The sequence below is a fragment of the Melozone crissalis genome, unplaced genomic scaffold (genome assembly GCF_028551555.1).
Source record: "Melozone crissalis strain CALT ecotype California unplaced genomic scaffold, PUWL_Pcris_2 ptg000088l_1, whole genome shotgun sequence".
In the NCBI taxonomy this organism is placed as follows: Eukaryota; Metazoa; Chordata; class Aves; order Passeriformes; family Passerellidae; genus Melozone; species Melozone crissalis.
This window is the reverse complement of record NW_026535865.1, coordinates 5,560,236-5,586,848: the sequence shown is the minus strand read 5'-3', so window position 1 is coordinate 5,586,848 and position 26,613 is coordinate 5,560,236. Positions and strand designations below refer to the sequence as shown.

At 52.8% G+C, this 26,613-nt stretch overlaps 1 protein-coding gene across 1 annotated transcript in view; it reads left to right on the top strand.

The window, feature by feature from the left end:
- The window catches only part of FBN3 (fibrillin 3), a 68,865-nt gene that overhangs the window by 8,103 nt on the left and 34,149 nt on the right, over positions 1 to 26,613 (top strand). The window contains exons 3-11 of the mRNA XM_054290977.1: positions 384 to 482; positions 2,542 to 2,637; positions 5,542 to 5,637; positions 14,591 to 14,788; positions 16,109 to 16,234; positions 22,061 to 22,186; positions 24,884 to 25,036; positions 25,611 to 25,811; positions 26,440 to 26,583. Coding sequence (XP_054146952.1) covers positions 384 to 482; positions 2,542 to 2,637; positions 5,542 to 5,637; positions 14,591 to 14,788; positions 16,109 to 16,234; positions 22,061 to 22,186; positions 24,884 to 25,036; positions 25,611 to 25,811; positions 26,440 to 26,583 — 1,239 coding nt within the window. The remainder of the gene's footprint in view (positions 1 to 383; positions 483 to 2,541; positions 2,638 to 5,541; positions 5,638 to 14,590; positions 14,789 to 16,108; positions 16,235 to 22,060; positions 22,187 to 24,883; positions 25,037 to 25,610; positions 25,812 to 26,439; positions 26,584 to 26,613) is intronic.

Genomic DNA, 26,613 nt, shown 5'->3' with positions numbered 1-26,613 from the left:
GCTGGGAGGATGACTGAGATAAATCTCACCTGGACTGGGAGTTGGGAAGGTGACTGAGATAAATCTCATTTGGATTGGGAGTTGGGAGGGTGATTGAGGTAAATCTCACCTGGATTAGGAGTTTTCCTTCCTATCTGGGTTGGGGAAACCATGAATTGGTGATGTCCTGCATTTCTGTGGGATAAAGATGGGATGGGATTTCAGGGATTTCCCACTCCTGCTGTGCCCACAGAGGTGCCCCAGCCCCTCCCTGGGTGATCCCTCACCTGAGGGATGGACCCAGGGGCAGAACCAGCTCTGGGAATTGCCAAGGGATGATCCCAGGGGGCAAAACAAGCTCTGGGAATTGCCAAAGTGTGATCCATGTCCTTGTGTGCCCCCAGCAATCTGCAGGAATTCCTGTGGGGATGGATTCTGCTCCCGGCCCAACATGTGCACCTGCTCCAATGGACAGCTCTCCCCCAACTGTGGCTCAGCTGGAGGTGAGGGAATTCTCCTGCTCATCCTCATTCCCTGCTCTGCCAGAGGGGAAAGGAATCCAATCCCTGCAGCCCCACCCTGAACCGGGCAGAGCCCACCCAATATTCCACATTTCAGAATGCATTCTGTGCTTTGGGGTGCTTCCCCTGCAGAAACAAATGGGAATTTGGAGTCTTTTGAGGTCTCAGATGGAGAGGGACGTCCCAAGGATCGATTTCCCATCAGTGCCCAGCTGCAGAGGAGCCTTTGTGATAAAGAGACCCCTCAAACACAGTCAGGGGGTGTTTGGGAGAAGGAAATTTCTGGGGTTTGCTCCAGATCCCCGGAGCCTGCAGCCCTTGGGGAGGGGAGGCTGGGTCCATGTGGGAGCAATCAGGGAGGAATTCCAGGAATGCCTGGAGCCCTGGGAGCCCTGCATCCATCTGGGCACGGCCCTGGCATTCCCGGGACAGGGCGGGGGGCTCCTCTGCAATCTGCAATTCGCTGTTGGGGGCTGGATTTCTGTGCAAAAAACAGACAAATTGTGCATTCCAGGGGCAGGGAAAGCCACCCTGACTCCTCTGGAATAACAAAGAGCGGAGATTCCTGCTTGGTTTCCTACTCCAGGGAGTAAGGATGGGTTAGGAGTGCTCTGAAGGGGCTGTTTAGGCGGAGTAGTGAGTGAGTAGAGACAAAAACCCCTCAGCTGATCCCTGGCAGAGCCATTGATCTCTTCCAATAATTTGTAGGACAAATCCAATTCAATAGTGGGGAAAGTTAATGAGGATGAGCTGTCATCCCTCCTTTTTCCTGTCATCTCTCCTTTTTCTGTCATTCCTCCTTTTCCTACAACTTTGGCCTCTGCCGCCCTGGCAAATCCTGCCAAAGCCTTGCAATTCCTGGTTGGAAGATGTTCTTCTGCATTCCAGATGCCCAGGGGGTTCCAGCAGAGGCCAAAGTTGGCAGGGGCTCAGTCCCAGCTCTTCCCAGCCTGGAATTGGGGTTGGAGGAGCCTCCATGCCATAAATCCACTGGGAGATGCCAGATCCCATCCCCTCCTCCCCCAGAGCAGTGGGGTTTTTGTGTGAAATCCACTTTTCATGTGATTTGTGGGGTTTTTTGTGTGAAATCCACTTTTCACGTGATTTGTGGGGTTTTTTGTGTGAAATCCACTTTTCACGTGATTTGTGGGGTTTTTTGTGTGAAATCCACTTTTCACATTATTTCCTCCAACCTCGGGCCCTTTCACACCTCAATCCCTCTTTGGGCTGCTTTAATCCCAAATTCCTTCCCCAGGCAGTGAGGAAACAGTTAAAGCCAACACTCGGTGTCCACAGCAAGGATAAAACTCTTCCCAATTTATTTATTGCTATTGTTTTCCTGCAGTGCCTCAGTCACATCCAGTGGGTCATAATCCTGTGGGAAAGCTGAGCTCTCACATGGAAGAATGGAGGATTCGTGCTTTTCTTTCCAAATTCCTTTATAAAAAAAACCTCTCCCAGTAACTGGATCTTGTCAAGGAGGCCACGTTCTGTTTGCAAAAGCAGGAGAAATATCTTAAAGTTGATGATTTTCCTCCACCAAGGAAATTCCATCCTCCCAAACTCCTCAGAAGAGGAATTTGGAAGATTAGACAGCCCAAAGTGTGAAAAGGATTGAAAATGGAGCAATGATGGGAAACAGAGATAAAAAAGGGTGGGAAAATATTGGCCAAGTGTAAAATCCTGACAGAAAAGATTGTGACAGGGTTGTGTCAAGAACAGGGAATTATCCATGGCCCCGTTTGCAGGAAGGACAAAGCTGGGAAAGGTTTGGTTGGGGTGGATTCCTTAAGGAAGTAAAAGGATGGATGGCTTTGGTTTGTGGGGAAACCAAAAGGTTGGGATGGAGCTCAGGGAATGGGCACAACCCCAACCCTGCCACAGCTCCAGGAGCCTTTGGAAAACCCTCTGGGATGGGATGGGATTGTTGTCTGGAGTCAGGAGCTGGATCCCTGACCCCGGGAGCCCCTCCCAGCCCAGGGCAGTGTCCCCTGTCCCTGAAGGGATTCCGGGGGTGACCCTGTCCCTGTCCTGTCCCCAGTGCAGAGCTGCAGCGTGCGCTGCATGAACGGGGGCAGCTGCTCCGAGGAGTCCTGCCTGTGCCAGAAGGGATTCACGGGCACCTACTGCGGGCAGCGTGAGTGTGGGGCTGGGATTGGGAATGGGATGGGATTGGGAATGGCATGGGAATGGGATTGGGAATGGGAAGGGAATGGGGATGGGTTCTGCCTGGGTCCTGAGGGATTCACGGGCACCTACTGCGGGCAGTGTGAGTGTGGGGCTGGGATTGGGAATGGGATTGGGATTGGGAATGGGTCCTGAGGGATTCACGGGCACCTACTGCGGGCAGCGTGAGTGTGGGATTGGGATTGGGGATGGGATTGGGAATGGGATTGGGATTGGGAATGGGAACGGGAATGGGGATGGATCCTGCCTATGCCAGAAGGGATTCACGGGCACCTACTGTGGGCAGCGTGAGTGTGGGACTGGGATTGGGATTGGGATGGGATTGGGATTGGGAACAGGTCCTGCCTATGCCAGAAGGGATTCACGGGCACCTACTGCGGGCAGCATGAGTGTGGGGCTGGGATTGGGAATGGCATTGGGATTGGGACTGGGATGGGAATGGGATTGGGATTGGGAATGGGAATGGGGATGGGGATGGGGATGGGGATGGCGATGGATCCTGCCTGTGCCAGGAGGGATTCACAGGCACCTACTGCGGGCAGCGTGAGTGTGGGATTGGGATTGGGATGGGAATGGGAATGGGATTGGGATTGGGAACAGGTCCTGCCTGTGCCAGAAGGGATTCACGGGCACCTACTGTGGGCAGCGTGAGTGTGGGAATGAGATTATGACTGGGATAGGATTGGGATTGGGATTGGGATGAGAATGGGATTGGGAAAGGGAACGGGAATGGGGATGGGTTCTGCCTGTGCCAGAAGGGATTCACGGGCACCTACTGCGGGCAGCGTGAGTGTGGGCATGGGATTGGGAATGAGAATGGGGATGGGAATGGGATTGGGATTGGGAATGGGTCCTGAGGGATTCACGGGCACCTACAGCGGGCAGTGTGAGTGTGGGAATGGGGTTGGGAATGGGAGTGGGAATAGGGAAGGGCACCCAGGACACTCCAACATCAGCACCGTGTTCTCCTTCCCTCGGAATCTCAGCCCTCTCTCATGACCAGCAGAGCTATGTATCAAAATACAGATTTTAGACAAAATTAATGGATTAATCGATTTCCCAATATAATGTGTAATATATTAGTATAATACAGGTTTTTCAATCGATTATAATATATAGATAATAGATATGGATAGTATTGTATATACTATCTGTATGTAATATATAGATAGTATAGAACATATTATAGAGATAATATATAGATAAGATATGTTATATCTTCTAATATAAGACATATGCATAATATGGAATTTAATGTATAGTATATTAATAATATATCTCATATATTATTATATTATAATGAGATATTATTATATACTATATAATATATGCATATTATATTATATATAATATAAAACTATGTATTATATATACAGTTCTACATCTCTATAATTATATATTCTCTTACTATATTATCATTATATAATTATATTTAGTATGTTGCAATTATTATTATAAAATTATATAACTTATAAATTATATATATTTATATATTTATATATTTTATATATATATACATTATATAGTATAATATGTGTGTGTGTGTGTGTGTATATATATATATATACATATTCTACCATGTAATACATTTTAAGAAGCCTTTAGTTAGCAAATAAGCGCCATATCTTAGAAAGAATCTCTTCTCAATTAGATCATTTAGAACTTCCCAAATTCCAAATCCCTGGATCCACGTGGGAGTCACTCCCACTGAGCTTTTTTAAAGACAAAATCCCCAATTCTCCCCAAACTCCCCCTCAGCTCCCTCTGATCCCTCGCTGCTGAAACTTCCCCGAGAGTTCAGCCAGAGGCAGAGGCTCCAGATGGGAAATTTCATCCTGAGCAGCAAGAGCTTGGGAAAATTCTCAGGAGCAGCAGCCCAGGCCGGGCTGGGACGTGCAGCCCTCACTACGTGCAGCTCCCAGCTCCATCCTGCTCTGCTCCCCTGGCAGGACATCCCGGCAGGCTGGGGAATGCTGCACCCCTGGCCCCATCCCCATCCAGTCCTGCATCCCCCGGCCCCATCCCAATCCAATCCTGCACTCCCTGGCCCAATGCTGCACCCCTGGCCCCATCCCAATCCAGTCCTGCATCCCCTGGCCCCATCCCAATCCAGTCCTGCATCCCCTGACCCCATCCCAATCCATTCCTGCATCCCCCTGGCCCAATGCTGCATCCCCCTGGCCCCATCCAGCCCAATCCTGCATCCCCCTCGTCCTTGGGGGTCCCTTCCTGCTCTGCAGATTCCATCAATCCATTATTTCAACCAGGAAAATTCCTTTGGCTCCAGCCCTGAGTGCAGGGTTTCAGCTCAGGGTAGCAGGACTAACTTTAAGCCAGGAATATTTTGGGTCAGGAATATTTTGGGTCAGGAATATCTTAAGTCAGTCTGGAATAGTTTAAGCCAGTGACTATTTTAGGTCAGGGAACACCCAAGTGCTGCTCAGACCTCAGTTCCCTGCTCTGGGCGCTCTGGGGTTAAATCCCTGCCCATCCATCCTCCCCTTCTCCCATTCCGGCTGTGCCATTCCTCACGCCTTTCCCTGTGGGCATTTCCCTGTCTGTGTCCACTCATCCCACCTCAATCCCAACGCTGAGATTCCAGAGGGCAGGAATCCTCCCCAGTGCAAGAGGAGTTTGTGGCCTCTGCAGAAGGGGGGGGGGGGTGCTCAGGCAGCAACAGGGAACCAATTTCCCAAGGAAAAAACCCCAAAATCTCAGATTTCTCTGCGGATGCGAGAACACGGAGCTGACTCCCCAAACTCTGACACTCCAACCACCATGGAGGTGACATCCCAGCACCATGGAGGGGCTCTCCGGGAGCAGCAGTGATGGAATTCTCTGTTTTCCCTCGCAGCTGTGTGTGAGAACGGCTGCCAGAACGGGGGCAGGTGCATCGGCCCCAACCGCTGCGCGTGCGTGTACGGCTTCACCGGGCCCCAGTGCGAGCGAGGTGAGCAGGGATGGGGGACAACGGGCTGGGATGGATGGGGAGGAGAGATCTCTATAGCCAGGGCTTGGAAATTGGGGTTTATTGCAAAGAGCCAAGTGCAGGGCCATGCTGGGAGGTGCCAGACACAGCTCGGAGCAGAAAAGATAAGTAAAGAGTGGGAAAGAGGATGAGAGACCGAGGTTCCCATTACAATACCATAAATCTTCTTCTGGTCATGGAAATTGGGGTTTCTTGCAAATGGCCAAGTGCAGGGCCATGCTGGGAGGTGCCAGACACAGCTCGGAGCAGAAAAGAGCAGTAAAAAGAAGTAAAGAGGATGAGAGAGTGAGGTTCCTGTTACAATACAATAAATCTTCTTCTGGTCATGGAATTTGGGGTTCATTGCAAAGGGCCAAGTGCAGGGACCTGCTGGGAGCTGCCAGGTTCTGTGTCCCCTGCTCCAGGTGACCCTGGGCTGTTCTGGGGGATGCCCAAGCCCAAATCCTGGGATTCTGTGAGCCCCATCCCTGGCAAAAAGAGCTCACCCACCCCAAACCCATCCAGCTCCAGATTTACTCAAGGGCTTCACTTGAATTTACTTTGCCACCGCCATAATGAGAAATAATTTGAATTTTGAATTGGAATAGCTGAGAGCAGGCTTGAGAGAAGAGAGGGGTAAAGAGAGTGGGAAAGAGTTTCAGGGTTGGAAGGGAGCTTAAAACCATCCAGGAGCACCTTCCACTATCCCAGGCTGCTCCAGCCTGGCCTTGGACGCTTCCAGGAATGGTCAACCCAAATTTTCTGGACAATTCTCCTGTTCTGCAGCAGTTAGAGATTCTTTAAACCCTCTCCTTGCCTTTTCCCAACACACAGGCATTGCTTTAGTTATGGAAAATGAGGAGGATTTCTCTCTGGAGGGCTCAGCCCTGGGAGATTCCCCCCCAAACCCCTAAACCTGAGCTCCTGGTGAGCTCCTCCTCATTTTTTTTCTCCTGAGATTCCCAAACCCACCCAGACGCTGGCTGGGTGTGAGCAGAGAGCTGGAAATTCCTGCAGGAAACTTCTGGAGAAGGCTGGAAAATCCAAGTGTAACGTGTGCGGAGAGAGGGGCTGAGCAGGGGGAGGCTTTGGGGCCGTTTTGTATAAAATTCTTTACATAAAGGAGCATTTTCACAAAGCCTGCGGAGATTTGGCCGAGCCAGACTTGTGCGAGAGACAAAACAAATCCTGCAGCTGTGTCCACACACTGCTCCTCCCTGCCAAGGCAAACAGAGCCGGGCTGGGAATGGTTCCTGGGGGGGTTTGCGGCCAGGTGAGCGCCTGGGGTTGGCCTTGCAGGGGAAATTTGGGATTTGGGGAGCAGCTTCACCCTCCTGAGGGGAAACTCCATCCCCAGGGCTGCTGAGAGCTGCAGGGTTTGTGTTATGGGGGTCCCCAAAGGAGATTCCAGCCCCTCCTGCAGCTCCACTCCTCATTCCCAAGGGTTGAGTGATGAATTCAGAGCAGAGCCCCAAGCCCTTTGCTGATAGGGAGAAAGGATAAATCTCCTCCCAAAGCCAGGGAGTGTCCTGGGCTCTGCCAGATGTGGAATTCTCTCTGTGCTGATAGCTGGAGTGATGAGTGAGGAGCGTGTAAACACAAACAGAGCACAAGGAATTCCACCTCAGCAGGAGGGAAAAACTGCTTTTCCTGGAGGTGGCAGAGCCCTGGAGGAGATTCTCCCTGTCTGGATTCTCCAAACCCTCCTGGTTCTGTGTCCCCCTGCTCCAGGTGACCCTGGGCTGTTCTGGGGGATGCCCAAGCCCAAATCCTGGGATTCTGTGAGCCCCATCCCTGCCAAAAAGAGCTCACCCACCCCAAACCCATCCAACTCCAGATTTACTCAAGGGCTTCACTTGAATTTACTTTGCCGCCGCCATAAGGAGAAATAATTTGAATTTTGAATTGGAATAGCTGAGAGCAGGCTTGAGAGAAGAGAGGGGTAAAGAGAGTGGGAAAGAGGATGAGAGAGTGAGGTTCCCGTTACAATACAATAAATCTTCTTCTGGTCATGGAAATTGGGGTTCATTGCAAAGGGCCAAGTGCAGGGACCTGCTGGGAGCTGCCAGGCACAGCTCAGAGCAGAAAAGAGAGGTAAAGACAGAGGTAAAGAGGATGAGAGAGCCAGGTTCCCGTTACAATACAATAAATCTTCTTCTGATCGTGAAATTTGGGGTTTTTTGCGAATGGCCAAGTGCAGGGCCCTGCTGGGAGCTGCCAGGTTCTGTGTCCCCTGCTCCAGGTGACCCTGGGCTGTTCTGGGGGATGCCCAAGCCCAGAATCCTGGGATTCTGTGAGCCCCATCCCTGGCAAAAAGAGCTCACCCACCCCAAAGCCATCCAGCTCCAGATTTACTCGAATTTACTTCGCTGCTGCCGCAACGAGAAATAATTTGAATTTTAAATTGGAACAAAGTGAATTTCTGAGTGCTGAGAGCGGCCCCAGTCAGAGGCTGCTTTGTGCTGGCAGCAGAACAACCCCCCTCACACCTCATGCAGGAAATTCCCCCCTCCAGAGGGAAACACCCTGGAGCAGGCACTCACAGCATCCCAGCACCATTTCCTCCCTCTCCCTGACATCTTTGGGGGATATTTTGTGGAACCTGAGCTCCCATTACATCAGTGTGGGAGGAAAAGCTGCAGCCCACAAGGGCTGGGGCTGTTGGGGCCAGGGGCTGCTCGTGGATTTGCAGCAAAATGAAGGATTTTGATGTCATGGCTCCGCTTCCACCCTCCCTCAAGCAGGAAAAAGTGACTGAGTTTGACTCATCAGGTGATGTTTGGGGCTCCAGGGATGAGGTTTTTTCATTTGGGGTTGTTTTTCCAGCCAAAATTAAAGCTTCCCTGTGGAGTCTGTCCCTGGGATACAGGAGCTTTTCCCGGGAACTTTTTCCTGGGATCCAGGAGATTTTTCCAGGAGCTTTTCCCTGGGATCCAGGAGATTTTCCCAATAACTTTTCTCTGGAATCCAGGAACTTTTTCCTGGGATCCAGGACCTTTTTCCAGGAGCTTTTCCTTGGGATCCAGGAGATTTTCCTTGGGATCCAAGAGCTTCTTCCAGGAACTTTTCCCTGGAATCTGGGAGCTTTTCCCAGGAGATTTTCTGTAGGATCCAGGAGCTTTTCCCAGGAGCTTTTCCCTGGGATCCAAGAGCTCTTTGGGATGCAGGAGCTTTTCCCAGGAGATTTTCCTTAGGATCCATGAGCTTCTCCTTGGGATCCAGGAGTTTTCCCTGGGGTCCAGGAGCTGTGGTCTCTCCCAAGGCTCTCTGTGCAGTGCCAGGTTTCCACCTGAGTGCCTGGGGAGAGTCTGGAGCTCTGGAATTGCCACCCCAGCCCCTCCAGGACAATTCCTGACCCCGAGGGCTCTCCCAGGTGTTCCCAAACCCTGCTCTGATTTTTCCAGCCTGCTCTGGACCCACCAGCTCCACGTTTCCCTGTGCTCTTTGTGCCTCCCTGAAACTCTCTCGGGTTTCATCAGGCTGAGACTTCATCAGGAAACAGTAAAAGCGGGACAGGAAAGCTCAGAAAAAGTCCCCCCTCTACAATTTCCTTTGGATGTGTTTTTCCAGCACTTGGAATGTCTGGCCTTAGAGAGTGCCCCCGCCAGCTTTTTCTTCTCTGCACAAGTCCAAACAGTTAAACTGGAGGAATGTGGCTGTGTTTGGGTGAAGGGAGGAAATGACGAGCTGGAGAAAGCATTCCATGAGAAAGGAGCCCCTCGGGGGGACCTGGGGCTGCCACGGAGGGGCTGGGGCGGCTCTGGGGCTGGAGAGACACAGCCAGGCTGGGAGACACCTGGGAACAACAGGGAGAACTGGGAAACAACAGGGACAATTGGAAAATACCTGGAAAACAAGAGAGACAATCCATCCAGGCTGGAAAACACCTGAGAACAACAGGGACAATTGGGAAATGCCTGGGGAACAACAGGAACAATTGATCCAGTCTGGAAAATACCTGGAGAACAACGGGACAACTAGGAAACACCTGGAGAAGAACAGGGAGAACTGGGAAACAACAGGGACAATTGGAAAATACCTGGAGAACAACAGGGACAACTGGAGAACACCTGGAGAACAAGAGAGACAATCCATCCAGGCTGGAAAACACCTGAGAACAGCAGGGACAATTGGGAAACAACAGGGACACCTGGAAACAACAGGAACAATCAGAAAACACCTGGAGAACAGGAACAATTGATCCAGTCTGGAAAATACCTGGAGAACAACAGGACAACTGGGAAACACCTGGAGAACAACAGGGACAATTGGAGAACAACAGGGACAATTGATCCAGGCTGAAAAACAGCTGGAGAACAACAGGAACAATTGGAAAACAGCTGGAGAACAACAGGAACAATCCATCCAGGCTGGGAAACACCTGGAGAACAACAGGGACAATTGGAAAACACTGGAGAAGAACAGAAGCAATTGATTCAGGCTGCAAAACACCTGGAGAAAAACAGGAACAATCAATCCAGGCTGGGAAATGCCTGGAGAACAACAGGAACAATTGGAAAACACCTGGAGAACAACAGGAACAATCCATCCAGGCTGGGAAACACCTGGAGAACAACAGGGACGATTGGAAGACACCTGGAGAAAAACAAGGACAATCAATCCAGGCTGAAAAACACCTGGAGAAGAACAGGGACAATTGATCCAGGCGGGCAAACAGCTGGAGAGGAACAGGGACAATTGGAAAACACCTGGAGAACAACAGAAACAATTGGAAAACACTGAAGAACAACATGGACAATCAATCCAGGCTGGAAAACACCTGGAGAACAACAGGAAAAATTGGAAAGCACTGGAGAAGAACAGGGACAATTGTAAAACACTGAAGAACAACAGGGACAATCAATCCAGGCTGGAAAACACCTGGAGAAGTGTCTCTCCCTGATCCCAATCCCTGCCTCTCCCTGTTCTCTCCCTGATCCCAGTCCCATTCCCTCCCGTTGGTGGCTCTGGCTCAGTCCCAGCCGTGGCCTCCTGCCCAATCCCAGGATTTGTGTCTCCATCCCCTCCCTGGGGATGCTCCACAGGCCCCTTTTGTCCTGCAGCTTTCAAGGCAAAGCCCCCATTGTTTGTTGTGAGAGGGGATTGGAGTTCTGGCAGAGGAAAAAGCTCCTCTTCCTCAGCTCTGTTTGTTTGTTTTGGAGAGGAGGAATTCCAGAGGGTGGGAGCAGAGAAAAGCTCCTCATTCCCTTCCCCTTCCCTCGTGCTGGACCTACTCCCACGATGGATTTGCGTGGCTGGGATTGTCCTTTAGATAGCACAGAAAATCCTGGAGTTCTCCCACTTTTCCATCTCCAGGGATCCGAATTCCCACTGGAACTGACTCAGGGACACCCTCCTGGCTCCATGGATGTTGCAGGAGTGGAGGAAACTCTTTTTTCTTGTGAATATTCTCAGAATTTCCTGATCAAACCCTCCCCAGATCCAGAATTTCTTGCAGTGGGAATTGCCATTGGAGCTGCCAGGAATTCAGAGCTCCAAGAGCTCCCCAAATCCCCCCAAATTCAGAATTTCTTGCAGTGGGAATTGCCATTGGAATTGCCAGGGATTCAGAGCTCCAGGGGTTCCCCAAATCTCCCCAAATTCAGGATTTCCTGCAGCCTTTCAGTGGGAATTGCCATTGGAACTGCCAGGGATTCAGAGCTCCAGGGGTTCCCCAAATCCCCCCAAATTCAGGATTTCTTGCAGTGGGAATTGCCTTTGGAATTGCCAGGGAGTCAGAGCTCCAAGAGCTCCCCAAATCCCCCCAAATTCAGAATTTCTTGCAGTGGGAATTGCCATTGGAATTGCCAGGGATTCAGAGCTCTGAGGGTTCCCCAAATCCCCCTAAATTCAGGATTTCTTTCAGTGGGAATTATCATTGGAATTGCCATTGGGATTCAGAGCTCTGGGGGTTCCCCAAATCCCCCCATATTTATGATTTCTTGCAGCCTTTCAGTGGGAATTACCAGGGATTCAGAGCTCCAGGGGTTCCCCAAATCCCCTCAAATTCAGGATTTCTTACAGTCCTTCAGTGGGAATTGCCATTGGAACTGTCAGGGATTCAGAGCTCTGAGGGTTCCCCAAATCCCCCCAAATTTAGGATTTCTTTCAGTGGGAATTATCATTGGAATTGCCATTGGGATTCAGAGCTCCAGGGGTTCCCCAAATCCCCCCAAATTCAGGATTTCCTGCAATCCCTTAATGGGATTTACCTGGAGCTGGGTCCCACTCTGGGCTCTGCTTTTGTGAGGCCGAGGGAACAGCAATCCCAGTTTTCCCTCAGCTTTTCCAAGGAAAAAGCGCAGCTCCTGCAGGACAGCTACCTGCAGCAGGATTCCTGGAACACAGATCCCATGCAGGCACTGGGAAAGGCTTCAGACATCTCCTAAGCGTCCCCGTTTCCTTCATAAAATTTCATCGGTGCCTCATTAAAAATTTAATCATTTGCCCATTAAAATTAGCACCAGCTGGGGCTGGGAGGCAGCCAGGGCTCTCCAGACTGAGATTTCCTTGGCTTCATTCCCTCCAGAGGAGTCATCTGCATAGGAAAAGTTATTTTGGGCAATTATGGGTTTAAAAGGGGGTGTTCTCCTCACAGTCCCGCATTCATTATCCCTCTCCAGGAATTCCTGCAGTGCCTGGGGGAGATGAGGTAGGAGATGAGGTGGGAGGTGCAGGTTTGGCCACTTTTCTCTCTGTTCAGAGCATCACTTTGGGGTTTTTCATTTATTAATCTGGGTTTTTTGGGGTCCACCCTGCGCTGTGATGGGAACTTGTAAAGTTTGGGTCAAAAAAAAAAAAAAAAAGGATCATCACGTGGTTCATGTTTCTGGTCAGATTCCCAAAAAAAGGATTTTCTGGGAGATGCCATCACCTTCACACTGATGTAACTTCCAGACGATTCCTGCTTTTCCTCTCAAATCCTTCTCCTCTCAACCTCCCCCCAATTTCCTCAGCTTTAATTCCCAGCACAAACTGCTCCAGGACACAAACCAGAGGGAGCATTAAGCTGGAAACGAGGAATTCTTTGCTAATTGATTCTTTCCCAGGCAGGAGGATTTCCTGGGTGTTTTCCATGGATTTTGGGACATGATTACCTGGAGCTCCCAGTGCTCTTACCCCCTCCAAAAATATTTTTCATTGCTTCAAACACATCAAACCCAAACCTCTCCCTGCAGGGACATCTGGGGGTTAATCCAGGAGCAGGGATTTGGGGTCAGGGCAGTTCCTAATTACTGCTTAATTCCAGCCTGGAAATTCCCTGAGCTCTGGCTGCCTGACCAGCACCTGACTGCTCAGACACTCCATGGGGAATTTTCTGCCCTGACCAGGACGTGCTCCAAGGTTTTCTTGTTGTTTTTTTTTCCCCCAGCCACAGATCAAACATTTCTGTGCCACCACCTCAAGGGAAAATCCCACAGGAAGGATTTTGCTTCCTGCAGGATTCCTGCTGTGCCAATATCCCTCATCAAGGGTCACGGGAGCCCAGGCAGTGGCAAACCCACATTCCTGAGGGCAGAACCCTGCAAAAAATTGGGTTAAAAATCCTTGGGGTTGAAGGGATGGGAGGATCCTAATTGGGAGTGGGAAAGCTGCTGGTTGTTCCTGCAGTGTCTGGGGTTTAAAGCTGAAATTGCCAGGGGATGTTTGGGAGTTAAAAGTGAAGGAATTCCAGAATCCCAGACTGGTTTGGGATGGAAGGGAACGTAAAAACCATGGAATTCAACTGCCAGCTGCTTTCACTATCCCAGGGTGCTCCAAGTTCCAGAGATCCTTCCCTGGAAGCTTTGGGCACTTCCAGGGAAGGATCTCTGTAGCTAAATTGAGATTTGATTGCTTGTCTCATCCCTGGAATTCCCAGAGCAGGTGGAATTGCAGCCCTGGAATTGCCTCTTTGCCTGACTTTTGGTTTTCATCTCCTTTTAGGGCCACCATCACCTCCAACACTGCGCTTCAATTTGCCACATCACAGTTTTCTCCCCAAATCTCTGTGCTGGCAAGGCAGAAACCCTGGGATTTATTTGTACACTGGATTATGGAATTCACAGGGAACCCCCAATGAGGGGAGAGAATAATTTATCTGATTCCATCTTATCAGAAGACTAATTAATTACTTTAAGATAGTCTATTATTCTGTACTATATTACATTACATCTAAGCTGAATCTGCCAAGAACTCAAACCACCATCACTTTGGGTAAACAGTCTCCACATTGCATTCTGCTTTGGCACAAACACAGGCACAGAAAATGATAAGAATTGTGTTTTTCCTTTCTCTGAGGTTCAGAGAATGTGAAACCCAGAAATATTCTTGGGAAGAATTGTGCCTTTTCTGTGTGAAGAGAAATGTGGGGCTACACACTTGGCCCTGATAGGCCAAGGAACCAAACACGGGCACAGAAAATGAGATAAGAATTGGTTTTTTCCTTTCTCTGAGGTTCAGAGAATGTGAAACCCAGAAATATTCTTGGGAAGAATTGTGCCTTGAATTTCTCTGTGAACAGAAATGTGGGGTTACACACCTGGGCCTGACAGGCCAAGGAACCAAACCACCATCACTGTGGGTGAACAATGCCCATATTGCATTCTGCTTTGGCACAACCACAGGCACAGCAAATGAGATAAGAATATTTTTGGGAAGAATTGTGCCTTGCTTTTTTCTGTTAAGAGTAATGTGGGACTACACACTTGGCCCTGATAGGCCAAGGAACCAAAACACCAACAATCCCCACATTGCATTCTACTTTTGCAAAAACACAGGCACAGAAAATAAGAAAAAAATTGTTTCGCCTTTCTTTGAGGTTCAGAGGATGTGAAACCCAGAAATATTCTTGGGAAAGAAATATTCTTGGTAGGAACTGTGCCTTGCTTCTCTCTGTGCAGAGCAATGTGGTGACACCAGACATAACCCGGGTATTCTCTCCTTCCCTGCCCAGATTACCGCACGGGGCCGTGCTTCAGCCAGGTGAACAACCAGATGTGCCAGGGCCAGCTGAGTGGCATCGTGTGCACCAAGACCATGTGCTGTGCCACCATCGGCCGCGCCTGGGGCCACCCCTGCGAGATGTGCCCGGCCCAGCCGCACCCCTGCCGGCGCGGCTTCATCCCCAACATCCGCACCGGCGCCTGCCAGGGTCAGACACGGGGCACGGATGGGGTGGGCATGGGCTGGGAGGGGCAGGGATTGTGAGAAGGGTGGGTACAGGGTGGGCAGGAATGGGTATGGGGTGGGCAGGGCATGGGCAGGGCTGGGAGGGGCAGGGAGTGTGAGAGGGATGGGCACAGGGTGGGCAGGGATGGGTACGGGGTGGGCATGGGCTGGGAGGGGCAGGGAACATGAGAGGGATGGGCACAGGGTGGAGAGAGCAGAGTCTGGATCAGGAGATTGGAGTGGAGGAAATAGAGGATGGGGATAGCAGAGTTCAGAAATGGAGATTGAAATGGGGGAAACAGAGGATGGGGAGAGCAGAGTCTGGAATGGGAGACTGAAACAAGTCCCAAAGTGCTGAGAACAGAGACCAAAATGGGACTCTAAAAGAGCCTCAAAGTGCTGAGAGCAGAGTCCTGAACAGGAGCCTAAAACAGCCTCAAAGTGCTGAGAGCAGAGGCCAGAACAGGAGACTGAAACAGTCCCAAAGTGTTGAGAACAGAGTCCAAAATGGGAGCCTAAAAGAGCCCCAAAATGATGAGAGCAGAGTCTGGAACAGGAGATTGGAATGGAGGAAACAGAGGATGGGGAGAGCAGAATCTGGAATGGAAGCCTAAAACAGCCCCAAAATGATGAGAGCAGAGTCCTGAATTGGAGATTGAAACAGTCCCAAAGTGCTGAGAACAGAGCCCAAAATTGGACCCTAAACCAGCCTCAAAGTGCTGAGAGCAGAGTCTGGAACAGGAGCCTAAACCAGCCTGAAAATGATGAGAGCAGAGTCCAGAATGAGACCCTAAAAGACCCCCAAAGTGCTGAGAGCAGAGCCCGGAACAGGAGCCTAAAGCAGCCCCAAAGCAGAGGGCACAGAGAGCAGAACCCTAAACCAGAGAATACAGAGAGGAAAGCCCCCAAAGCAGAGCCCCAAAGCACAGAACCCTCTGTGGAATTTTCCACATCCCCCCTGTGTGTCAGGGAGCACCTCCATGGACCTGGAGGGTCCCCTGGGATCTCCCATTTATCCCACAGATCCAGGGCACACTGTGGCTCTCGGGTGAGCCCCTCCATCCCACGGGCTGCTCCTCCCAAAGAACCCCAGGATGGACAATTTGGGAAGCATTCCCAATCCTTTGATCCTTTGAGTGTCCCTCTTGCTGAGGCAGGAATTGACTCCTGTCCATCCCCTGGTGCAGTTTAGGGGGGAAGTTCCCTCTGGAATGGGGCAATGGATCCAGCTCCTTGAGCACAGGGAAACCCAGGGATCCGTGGCTGCTGTTCCCTCACACTCCTCCTCCTCTTCCTCCTGCAGATGTGGACGAGTGCCAGGCCATCCCTGGGCTCTGCCAAGGTGGGAATTGCATCAACACCGTGGGATCCTACGAGTGCAAGTGCCCTGCAGGGCACAAGCAGAGCGAGACCAGCCACAGGTGTGAAGGTAAGGGATGCTCCACTTCCTAAAGCTCCAGGAACATTGCACTCCTGGCTTTTTCCAGGTGGAGCTGGGACAGAGCTCCCATTCCAGGCTGGATCCCTCTGCCCAGCCCTGCCAAAGGGGGTTTTGGCCTGCTGCCCACAGGCCAAGGGCAGGAAATGAGGAATGGGCTTTGCCCGATCTCCTGATCTTGCCTCAGACCAGAAGGAAATGGTTTGGTTTGTTCACAGAGGGGTTTTTTAAAGGAAATTTTAATGGGAACACAGACAGGGACCTCTGGAAGGTTTAGCCAGGCTCAGCTCAGGGCTGCCTCCAAAGCTCTGCCAGGTTCTGGGTCTGATCAAGCCTTGAAAACTCAGCAATTTTTAATTTGGAGGCTTTTCATTAGGGCTGGGAAGATTTAATCACTGTGAAATGTGACATCAGGCTGGTGCTGGGAGCTCAGGGAGGGCTCTGAAAGCCCCTCTGGAATGCCAGGATTGGAATTGGGATGGTAGGAGGTGGCATGAGCTGATCTCCCAGGTCCTTCCAGCCCTGACCATTCCAGGATTCTGTGCCCTGGGTTCAGCCCCTCAGGAAACGTTTCCAGAGAGAGCCCAGAGGAGCTGCAGAGGTCAATCCCTGCTGGGGGATGGACATTCCTGCATCCCCAGGAAACATCTGTGTCTGAGCATCTTCCTGGGCAGGGCGCCAGCAGACTTTCTCTAAAATCCTGACAGGATTCCTGCTGAGCTCCACATGCAAGGATTGAAAGCAGGGCAATCCAAACCAGCCCTTTTTGTGTGTCAGATGAAGCAGCAGCTCCCCGAATCCAGTGATATTCCAGGAATTTGCCTGGCCCAGGTGGGAGCAGGGGCAGCAGAAAGCTGCTCCTGCCTCTCCCCCAGCAGCTGGGGAGCAGAGCACATCTGAAACCGGTTGAGCTGGAATCTCCTCCATCCCCAGATTAAGCCAAATCCATTGTCTGGGTCTGTCCTCCAGATGTGAGGGGCCTCCCACTCCCCCCAGAGCCTGGAGGAGCAGCCCCACGTGGGCACAGACTGCCCCCAGAAAGGGACAATTCCAGCATTCCCAGGGGCTGCTCCATCCCTGCATCACCACCAAGGGCTGGGGGCTCCCCTCTGGGTCTGGGGTCCTGCTGGGAATGACACAGACAGCAGGGATTTGAGGTTTGAGGGCTCCTCTCCCATCTGTGCCACCTCCACGTCCCCACAGGGCCACCAGAAGGGGAGGAGGATCCCAGGAAAGTGGAATCACCTTTGGGATTCCCTAAAACGATGTGGATAGGGGAGTGGAGAGGGTTCCTTTATGGACACATTGAAGATTTGGGCCCCTGAGTTTCCTGCACCCTTTGATCCATCAGGAATTTGGTCCAGCAGATGGAGCATCAAATTCCTGAGCTGCACATCCCTGCTGAAACTGCCAAAATCTCTGCCTGGGTCCCCACTTTGAGCCAGGGTTTGATCAAAGCACAACCAGAGCATGGATTTGTGGTCCAGGTGTGCCCCAATCCCAGCGGGGCAGGAGTTCCCTCGCTGAGTTTTGGGTTCATTTTACACTGGGGAAAGGAGGGAATTCTCTGCTTCCCTCTCATTTTCAGCTTCCCCATCCAAGCCTGGCATCCGGGGAATGTCAAACCCCGATTAAACCTCTCTGGGGGGGTTCTCCCCGGTTTCCCAGAGCTGGAGTTTGGTGCTGGGAGATTCCTGGGGGGAATTCAGGAATTAACGATGTGCCCTCATTAACGCTGTCCCCTAATTAACAGTGCCATAATCTGCTGTGAACTGCAGGGGACAGAGATAACGGCGGTGCCTTCCTTATCTCCTAACCCAAACCTTATCTCCCAACACCAACACCTGGAATTGGGGAGGATAAGGACGCTTTTCCAAGGCAGATATTCCATGCTGATATCGGATGCTCTGAGCTGCAGCTGGAATATCCTCAGATCCAGCAGGAAAACCAATCCTTTGGCTCTCAGGGAAAGATCCAGGCCGGATTTGGAGCTGAAGCTCCTCCAAGTCGGGGCTTGCTCCGTTCCAGGCTCATCCCTGGTGGATGGGGCACTTCCAGAGGGTGGCTCGAGTTTGTCCCATTGTCCATTGTATTCCGAGGAGCTCCGGGGGTGATGAGAGCTTCTGGCACTGCTCCCTTGCTGGGCAGGCTGAAAAACAGGGAAATGTTGGATTTAGGGATGGGGAGGCTCAGGCTGCTCCCTAAAAACCGCTGGAGACGAGGTGGGCTTGGGAAGCGCCCGAAATTGTGTTTGTGCTGTGCAAAAAGATGAGCAGAGAGGGCAGGAATTGCCGGGTTAGGGATGAATTAACCCATCTCACGGCTGGATTATGGTGGAAAAAAGGGAAAAAAGCAGGATCTGTTGAGGTTTTCAGGGAATGAGAGGCAGGTTTGGATCCAGCCGAGTTCTCAACGCGGCGGGAGGAAAATCGTTGAGGACACAGGAAAATTCCTGGTGCAAAGTGGAGAGAGGGAACATCAAAGCTGAGCTGGGACACATCCTGCTGCTCCAGAGACCTGGAGCCATAAATCACAGGGAAAAGGGGGGGCTGGGGCACTTTTAAATGATCCTGGAAGCCACTGGAAAAATGACACCGAAGGGAGCAATTCCGTGGCGTGGAGCTAAGGGGGAATCACTGGCTGGACAAAGCTTTTCCTGCCATAATTCCAGGCTTTCTCTGCCAAGAATTTCACTTTTTAACAGCCCTTCCTGTGCTGCAGGACAAAGGCCTAGCTCTGCTATCAGTGAGGTAATGCCAGTGCCTCTCCAGGATGCTTCCCTAAGGAACATGTCCTGCATCCAAAACCCATCCTGGGTGATAAGAGACCAAACAAAAACCCATGGAGAGACACCAGGAAAGGGAGTGGAAGGCTCCAGGCAACAAGCTCAGCCAGGATTTGCCCATTTTTGGCCTCTCCAGGATATTCTGCCGGAGGGAACAAATCCTGGGATTCCAAATCTCACCTCTGTTCCTCACCCCTTTAAGGTGTGAGGTGCTCCTTGTTGCCCCCACAGGCCAGGAGGGCCCAAAATCCTGAATTTCCTGATGCTCCTGCACCAGAGGAAGCTCCCCAGGGCTTTCCACGGGTGGATGGAACCCCACAACCACTTTCTTTCCATTTCCTCACAGAGCCCCTCTGAACAGCTCATTGTTTGGCTCCACGCAGAGCTCATTTCCCTGCGTCTGGGTGGTTTGGAGCTCCCATTTTCCCCTCTGTGGTTCCTTTCACGAGCCCCTGGTGATCCCAAGGCTCGAGCCCTGGGGGTGTTTTCTCCATCAAACCCTGGGTTTTTAGCACAAGGAAAGGTTGGGGTTCCCACAGCCATGGGATGAGGGATGAGCTTTGCAGCTCCAGCTCTGCAGCTTTTGGCTTTTCCAGCTTTTCCAGCCTTTAAGGACGAGGCCAATTCCAATTCCAATTCCAGTCCCAGCCCGGCTCCAAAATCAACGTTTGCCTTGAATCCTGCCATTGTCTGAGCAGCAGAGCTCAGGATCCTGCTTTAATTCCGAACAGAAGGTTGGAAAAGCCGGGAAGGAGCCAGGCTGGAGCTGGCAGGATTCCCTCCCGGCGCTGGGCGTTAATGAGAGGGGCGTTAATTGTTAATGAACCCATCCCACCGGGTCAGCGCGGCTCCAAACCACCACGGGACGCTCGCAGAGGGGAAAACCGAGCAGGAAAATGGGCTGAAAGCACAACAAAGCCCAGGGATCGGGTTCCAGGAGCACAGGATGTGGAGTCCTGCAGGAGTGGGCTCCGTTCCTGCTCTCAGAGCTGGGATTTTCAAGGGATTTAGGATAAAAAAGGAGCTGCAGATTGATGGAAGCTCTTTGGTTCCCTGGTTTTCATAGGAATGGGGTTCTCTGCTGCCTTGGGGTGAAGGGGGGGTGGCAGAGGCACAGCCCCAGGTCTGGGATGCTCCCCAGTGCTGCCCCAAATTTTGGGCTGGGATTTTTCAGCTTTGCCTTCCTAAAGCTCTTTATTTTGCAGAGCACCGTGCAGATTCTCCCCAGTGCCACCCCAAATTTTGGGCTGGTTTTTTTCAGCTTTGCCTTCCTAAAGCTCTTTATTTTGCAGAGCACCGTGCAGATTCTCCCCAGTGCCACCCCAAATTTTGGGCTGGGATTTTTCAGCTTTGCCTTCCTAAAGCTCCTTTCCTTGCAGAGCTCGGTGGGCTGGAGCCCAGGGCAGGGCTGGGGTTGGATGACAGGGCAGGGCTGGCTGATAAAATCTGATTTTTGCTGCAGGGGCCCAGGTGGGAGAGGCGTTTCTGTGCTCTGTGTTTCTGTGTTCTCTGCTGCCCTGGGAGCTCTCAGGGCTGTTCTGAGCATCAAAGAACCAGAGCAGCACCAGGGGGCTCAGGGGACCCCTGAGGGGGTGGCCAGGGGCAGAATTGGAGAGTCCTGAAGAGCCAAGCAGGGATTTGTGCTCCCCTCTTGACTGGGATAGAATCAGGGAATGGAATTGTGGAATATCCTGGGATTTGTGTTCCCCTGGGATAGAACCAGAGAATGGAATTGTGGAATGTCCTGGGATTTGTGTTCCCCTCTTGACTGGGATAGAATCACAGAGTGGAATTGTGGAATGTCCTGGGATTTGTGTTCCCCTGGAATAGAATCAGAGAATGGAATTGTGGAATGTCCTGGGCTGGGAGGGGCCCACAGGGGTCTGCAAGCCTAACCCATCACCAAGGGCTGGGCTTGCAGCCCATGACCAAGGTGACCTCAGGGACCAGGACTCCATCCCTCCCTGGCAGCCCTTTCCAATGTCCAATCCCTGTTTCTGGGAATAATTTATTCCCTTCTGTCCATCCCAAACTTCCCCTGGGAAGGGCTGTGGAGAGAAGCAGAAACTCCACAAATGGCAGAGTTTTGGAGACCCTTCATGACCCCCATCATCCCCTGAGCCCCAAACCCAACTCCCATCCTCTGTGCCCTGGATTTGGATGGGGTATGAGGAACAGGACTCCAAACCTGCCTGGGCAGCCCTTTCCAAAGTCCAATCCCTCTTTCTGGGAACAATTTATTCCCTTTTGTCCATCCTAACCAAACCCCTGGGAAGGGCTGTGGAGAGAAGCAGAAACTCCACAAATGGGAGAGTTTCGGAGACCCTTCATGGCCCAACCCAACTCCCAGCCTTTCTGGATTTGGATGGGGTTTGGGGACCAGGACTCCCTCACTCCCTGGAAGCCCTTTCCAATGTCCAATCCCTGTTTCTGAGAGGAATTTCCCCCTGCTGTCCTTCCCCTTGGAGAGGCTGTGGAGAGAAGCAGAAACTCCACAAATGGCAGAGTTTTCATGACCCCCATCATCCCCTGAGCCCCAAACCCAACTCCCATCCTCTGTGCCCTGGATTTGGATGGGGTTTGGGGACGAGAACTCCAACCCTCCTTGGCAGCCCTTTCCAATGTCCAATCCCTCTTTCTGGGAATAATTTATTCCCTTCTGTCCATCCCAAACTTCCCCTGGGAAGGGATGTGGAGAGAAGCAGAAACTCCACAAATGGCAGAGTTTTAATGATCGCCAGCATCCCCTGAGCCCTAAAACCCAACTCCCATCCTCTGTGCCCTGGATTTGGGATGGGATCTGGGACCAGGACTCCAAACCTGCCTGGGCAATGTCCAATCCCTGTTTCTGAGAGGAATTTCCCCCTGCTGTCCTTCCCGTTGGAGAGGCTGTGGAGAGAAGCAGAAACTCCACGAATGGCAGAGTTTTCATGACCCCCATCATCCCCTGAGCCCCAAACCCCACCTGCATGGCTTTGGGTGGGGAGGGGCGCATTTTCCACGCTGCCCGTGGTGTTTTCTCTGCCTTGCAGACGTGGATGAGTGCGGGGCCATCCCGGGCGTGTGCGACGGAGGCGAGTGCACCAACACGGCGGGCAGCTACGTGTGCTCCTGCCCCCGAGGCTTCATCACCAGCCCCGACGGCTCCCGCTGCCTCGGTGAGGGGGAAAATGAGGAATTTGGGGCGGGATTTGGGCCGGGAATGCCCGCACAGGGCTTTGGGATGGTGCTGGGATAGGTGGGGAATTCTCCTTGCTCTCCATCCTGAGCCCAACTGGGATCACTTGGTCCTTGTGCCTCTCCAGGATTTGGGGTGTGGAGGGGTCTCAGCGATGGAATGGGGTGGGAAGGGTGTGAGGAAGGTGTGGGGCTGGGAATGTGGGTGCGGTGAGAAAGGGGTTGGGAGAGGAGGAGCAGCGAGGAAGAGGTCGGGAGGAATGCCTTCAAAAAATACAAAATTCAGAAAATTCTCTCCAACCTCCAGAGCCTGTAGTGAATTGTTTGGATTTTTATCAGATCAAAACTCCCTTTCCTGTAGATACCTGATGGTCCATTGGTACCAAACCCCAGTTCCTGGGACAGGGGAGCAGCTCTGTGGTTACTCACACTCAGCAAATAAATCCCAGGGTTTTTTTTTTTTTTTGCCCTGGTCTGAAATTTCATTTGCCTTCAGGAAGATGAGACTTGGGAAGAGGAATTGCTCCAGCACAGGCAGGGATTGGTGGTGCAGGCACAGCTTTCTGTGGAAATGATTTCAGCAAAAAAAAAAAAAAAAAGAAAAAAAAATCAGCTCCAAATTCTTTTCTAGCCACGGATCCTGGAGCAGAATTAAATGTTTTAGTTCCAGGAGGGAAAAAAAAAAAAATGTTGTGAAGTGTGAGTAAAAAGTAAAGCCCAAGTGCTCTTGTTTGGGAAACTGATAGATTTTAATGGGAATGGAATTTTTCCCTGCTGTTTCCCAGCCCTGCCATGAGCCCAGAGGGGTGTGACAGCTCTGGGATGAGTCATGGGGACATTCCCCACTTTCCTTGAAACCAAGAGCTTCGAGAAACGAAAATAAATAAAATCAGGAAGCCCAGATTTAAAAATAGTGCGGAGCTGATCGAGCTGCCGTGGGCTCTGCCTGCACCTGGGCTGGCTCTGGGTGCTGCAGCTCCTCTTTGGGACAGGCTGGGTTTGCTCTGGCACAACCCACAGCTCCTGCTGGGCTGGGGCTGCCCTGGCACCCAAACCGTGCCAGCTCTGTCCCAGGGGGGTTTTGTGTGGGGAGTTTGGGGTTCCAGGTTTCCATCCCGTGAAATAAAGCCAGGGAAGTGGAAATGGATAAATAATGAACAATGTGGGCATTTTAAAGCATCAGGAGAGGGGACATTGCCACCCTGGAGGTGACAATGTAAAGGTGATTAGGGGCACCAGCAGGATGAGCAGGACCCCTTCCCCTCTGCCCTGCCAGACCCCAAATCCAGCCTGGAATTGTTCTTTTCCTCTCAGGATGGGCAGGACCCCCTTCCCCCTGCTCTGCTAGACCCCAGACCCATCCTGGCATCATTCCTGTCCCTCAGGATGGGCAGGACCCAGTCTGGAATCATTCCTGTCCCCTCAGGATGAGCAGGACCCCCTTCCTCCTGCCCTGCCAGACCCCAGACCCAGCCTGCAATTGTTCTTTTCCTCTCAGGATGGGCAGGACCCCCTTCCCCTCCTGCCCGTCCATCCTGGCTGGACCTGGTCACCCCCAGGGCTCAGTCCCCACCTCTGAGCTCTCTCTAATCCCAGCAGGAATTTCCCCTCCCCTCTCTCCCGCAGCATTTTCTGCTTTTCTGGGGTTTTGTGCAAGCTGGTCCCAAACACCCCCGGGGCTTCTCCTCCCCTTCCTGAGGATTAGGGGCTGATCCAGCTTTGCGTTCAATCCCTGCTTCCAAATCCCCCCTTCTCCAGGTCTGGCTTTGTGTCTGCTGGTGTTTTTGGTGGGTAAAGTTTCCTGAAAGGAGCAATTCCCCCTGAGCCCAGCTCTGGGGAAGGAGCTGCTGGTTTGAACCGGGGTCACTGTGCCCTGGGGGTCCCCGAGCTGTGCTGGGAGCAGAATGCACCCCCAGCCCCAGATCAAACAGCCCCGGGCCATTAATCCCAATTACACTGCCGGGAAGTGGCAGCCACACCCCGGGAGACTTTCCCCCTCATTAACCGACTTGAGAAGAAGCAAGGTGGGAGAGCAGGAGGGGAAGATTCCAGGTTTTCCTGCGGGGCTTGGTGCCAGGTGGACGGAGCCTGCTGGATGTGAGAGACCCTCAGTGCCTTGGCCAGGAGCCACAAAATCCCCCCAGAAGGGGCAGGGTTGGGGTCAGGGGGGCCAGGCTGAGACAGGGGAGGGCCGGGAGAGATTCCATGGGGATGGGCCCTCAGGAGCTGCCTGAGAGGGTGGTGGTGGCACATTGTGACTGTGTGTCTTCTTCCTGTCCTTGTCCTTGTCCTTGTCCTTGTCCTTGTCCCTGTCCCCATCCCCATCCTTGTCCCTCTCCCTTGTCCCTTTCCCTCTCCCTGTCCTTGTCCCTGTTCCTGTCCTTCTCCCTTTCTTTCTCCTTGTCCCTGTCCCCACCCCTGTCCCCGTCCTTGTCCCCATCCCTGTCCCTATCCCCATCCCTCTCCCTGTCTCTCTTCCTCTCCCTGTCCTCATCCCTGTTCCTGTCCTTGTCCCCATCCCTGTCCCTTTCCCTGTCCCCATCCCTGTCCCTCTCCCCTTTTCCCATCCCTCTCCCTTTCCCCGTCCCTATCCCTGTCCCTGTCCCTCTCCCCATTCCTCTTCCTCTCCCCACCCTGTCCCCACCCTGTCCCCACCTGTCCCCGCTCTGTCCCCTCAGACCAGCGCCTGGGCACGTGTTTCTCGGCGCTGCTGGGCGGTCGCTGTGCCGGGGACGTTCCGGGCCAGGCCAGCAGGATGCAGTGCTGCTGCGACTCGGGGCGCTGCTGGGCCATCGGCCAGACCCCCGAGGTGTGCCCCGTGCGGGGCTCGGGTGAGTCACCCCAAAACCCTGCACCCCAAAAACCGGCACCCCAAACCAGCGCCTCAAAACTGGCACCCCAAAACCCTGCACCCAAAACCCTGCACCCAAAACCCTGCACCCAAAACCAGCACCCCAAAACCCTGCACCCAAAACCGGCACCGAAAACCCTGTACCCCAAAACCCTATACCCCAAAACCGGCACCCCAAAACCGGCACCCCAAAACCGGCATCACAAAACCCTGCACCCCAAAACCGGCATCCCAAAATCCTGCACCCCACCTTGGTGAGCTGAACCTCGGTGAGTCCAGGGATGGAGCCACATCTCTGTGCATCCATCCCCTCCTTCAGCCCCAGCTCTGAGCAGGGCAGAGCTTCTCCATGCCCATCCTTCCCTGCCTGGAGGGACCCCTCGGTGCCAGGTGTCCCAAAACTCCTCTGCCAGACCCCCTGGCCCCACCATGGGGTGAGGGGTGTTCAATCCCTCCTGGTCCTTCTTCCCCATTCCCACCATTTCCTACCCCCATTCCCACCAGGACCCACCCTTTGCTGCCGGCACTGCACCCAAAGCCCTCTTTTGTTTCAGACGAGTACCGCAGGCTGTGCATCGAGGGGCTCCCGGTCATGCCAGGCTTCCCCGGGATGAACTTCCCAGGAATTCCCTCATTCGTGCCCAACGGGGTCGGGCCGGGACTCAACGGGCCCGGGGGCATCGGCCCCAACGGGGCCAACGGGCAGGGCGGGATCCCGGGGCTGCCCGGGATGAGCCAGGGGAGCTCCAGCATCGGTAATTCCGCCTTTGTCCCGGTTTGTCCTGCCTTTGTCCCGGTTTGTCCTGCCTTTGTCCCGCCTTTGTACGGGTTTGTCCTGCCTTTGTCCCGGTTTGTCCTGCCTTTGTCCGGTTTGTCCTGGTTTGTCCCGCCTTTGTCCCGGTTTGTCCCACCTTTGTCCCGGTTTGTCCCGCCTGCCCAGCCCCAGGGCAGCTCCCCAGGGCTGGAATGCTGCTCACACAGGTTATCCTGGCCCGGGGGGGGACAGCTGGGATGTGGCGCTGATTCTGGGCCCCCACTCGGATCCAGCGAGGCTGGGTCTGCTCTGGAATCGCTCCCTGGTTCCCGAATAGGCTCCCAAAAGCTCCAGATAGGAACAGAGCTTTCCCATCAGCATCTCAGTCTTGTCCTCCCCACCTTGGACCCCTCTGACATCCCCCCACAGAGCTCCTGGGACATCCAAGGGGTGTCCCCCAGGAACTGCCACCTTATCCTAAGTTCTAGGGACATCCCAGGGCTCCATAACCTCTCCCGGTGCTTCACCCAAGGGCTCCCCAACCCTTCCTGGGTCCCTCAGGAATTGCCACCCCATTCTTAGTTCTGGGGACATCCAAGAGGTCCCCAACCCTCTGTGTGCCCCCCCAGGAACGGCCACCCTGAACCAGACCATCGACATCTGCAAACACTTCACCAACCTGTGCCTGAACGGGCGCTGCATCCCCACGCCGTCCAGCTACCGCTGCGAGTGCAACATGGGCTACAAGCAGGACGTCCGCGGGGAGTGCATCGGTGAGAGGGGGCTGTCCCAGAGCTCCAGGG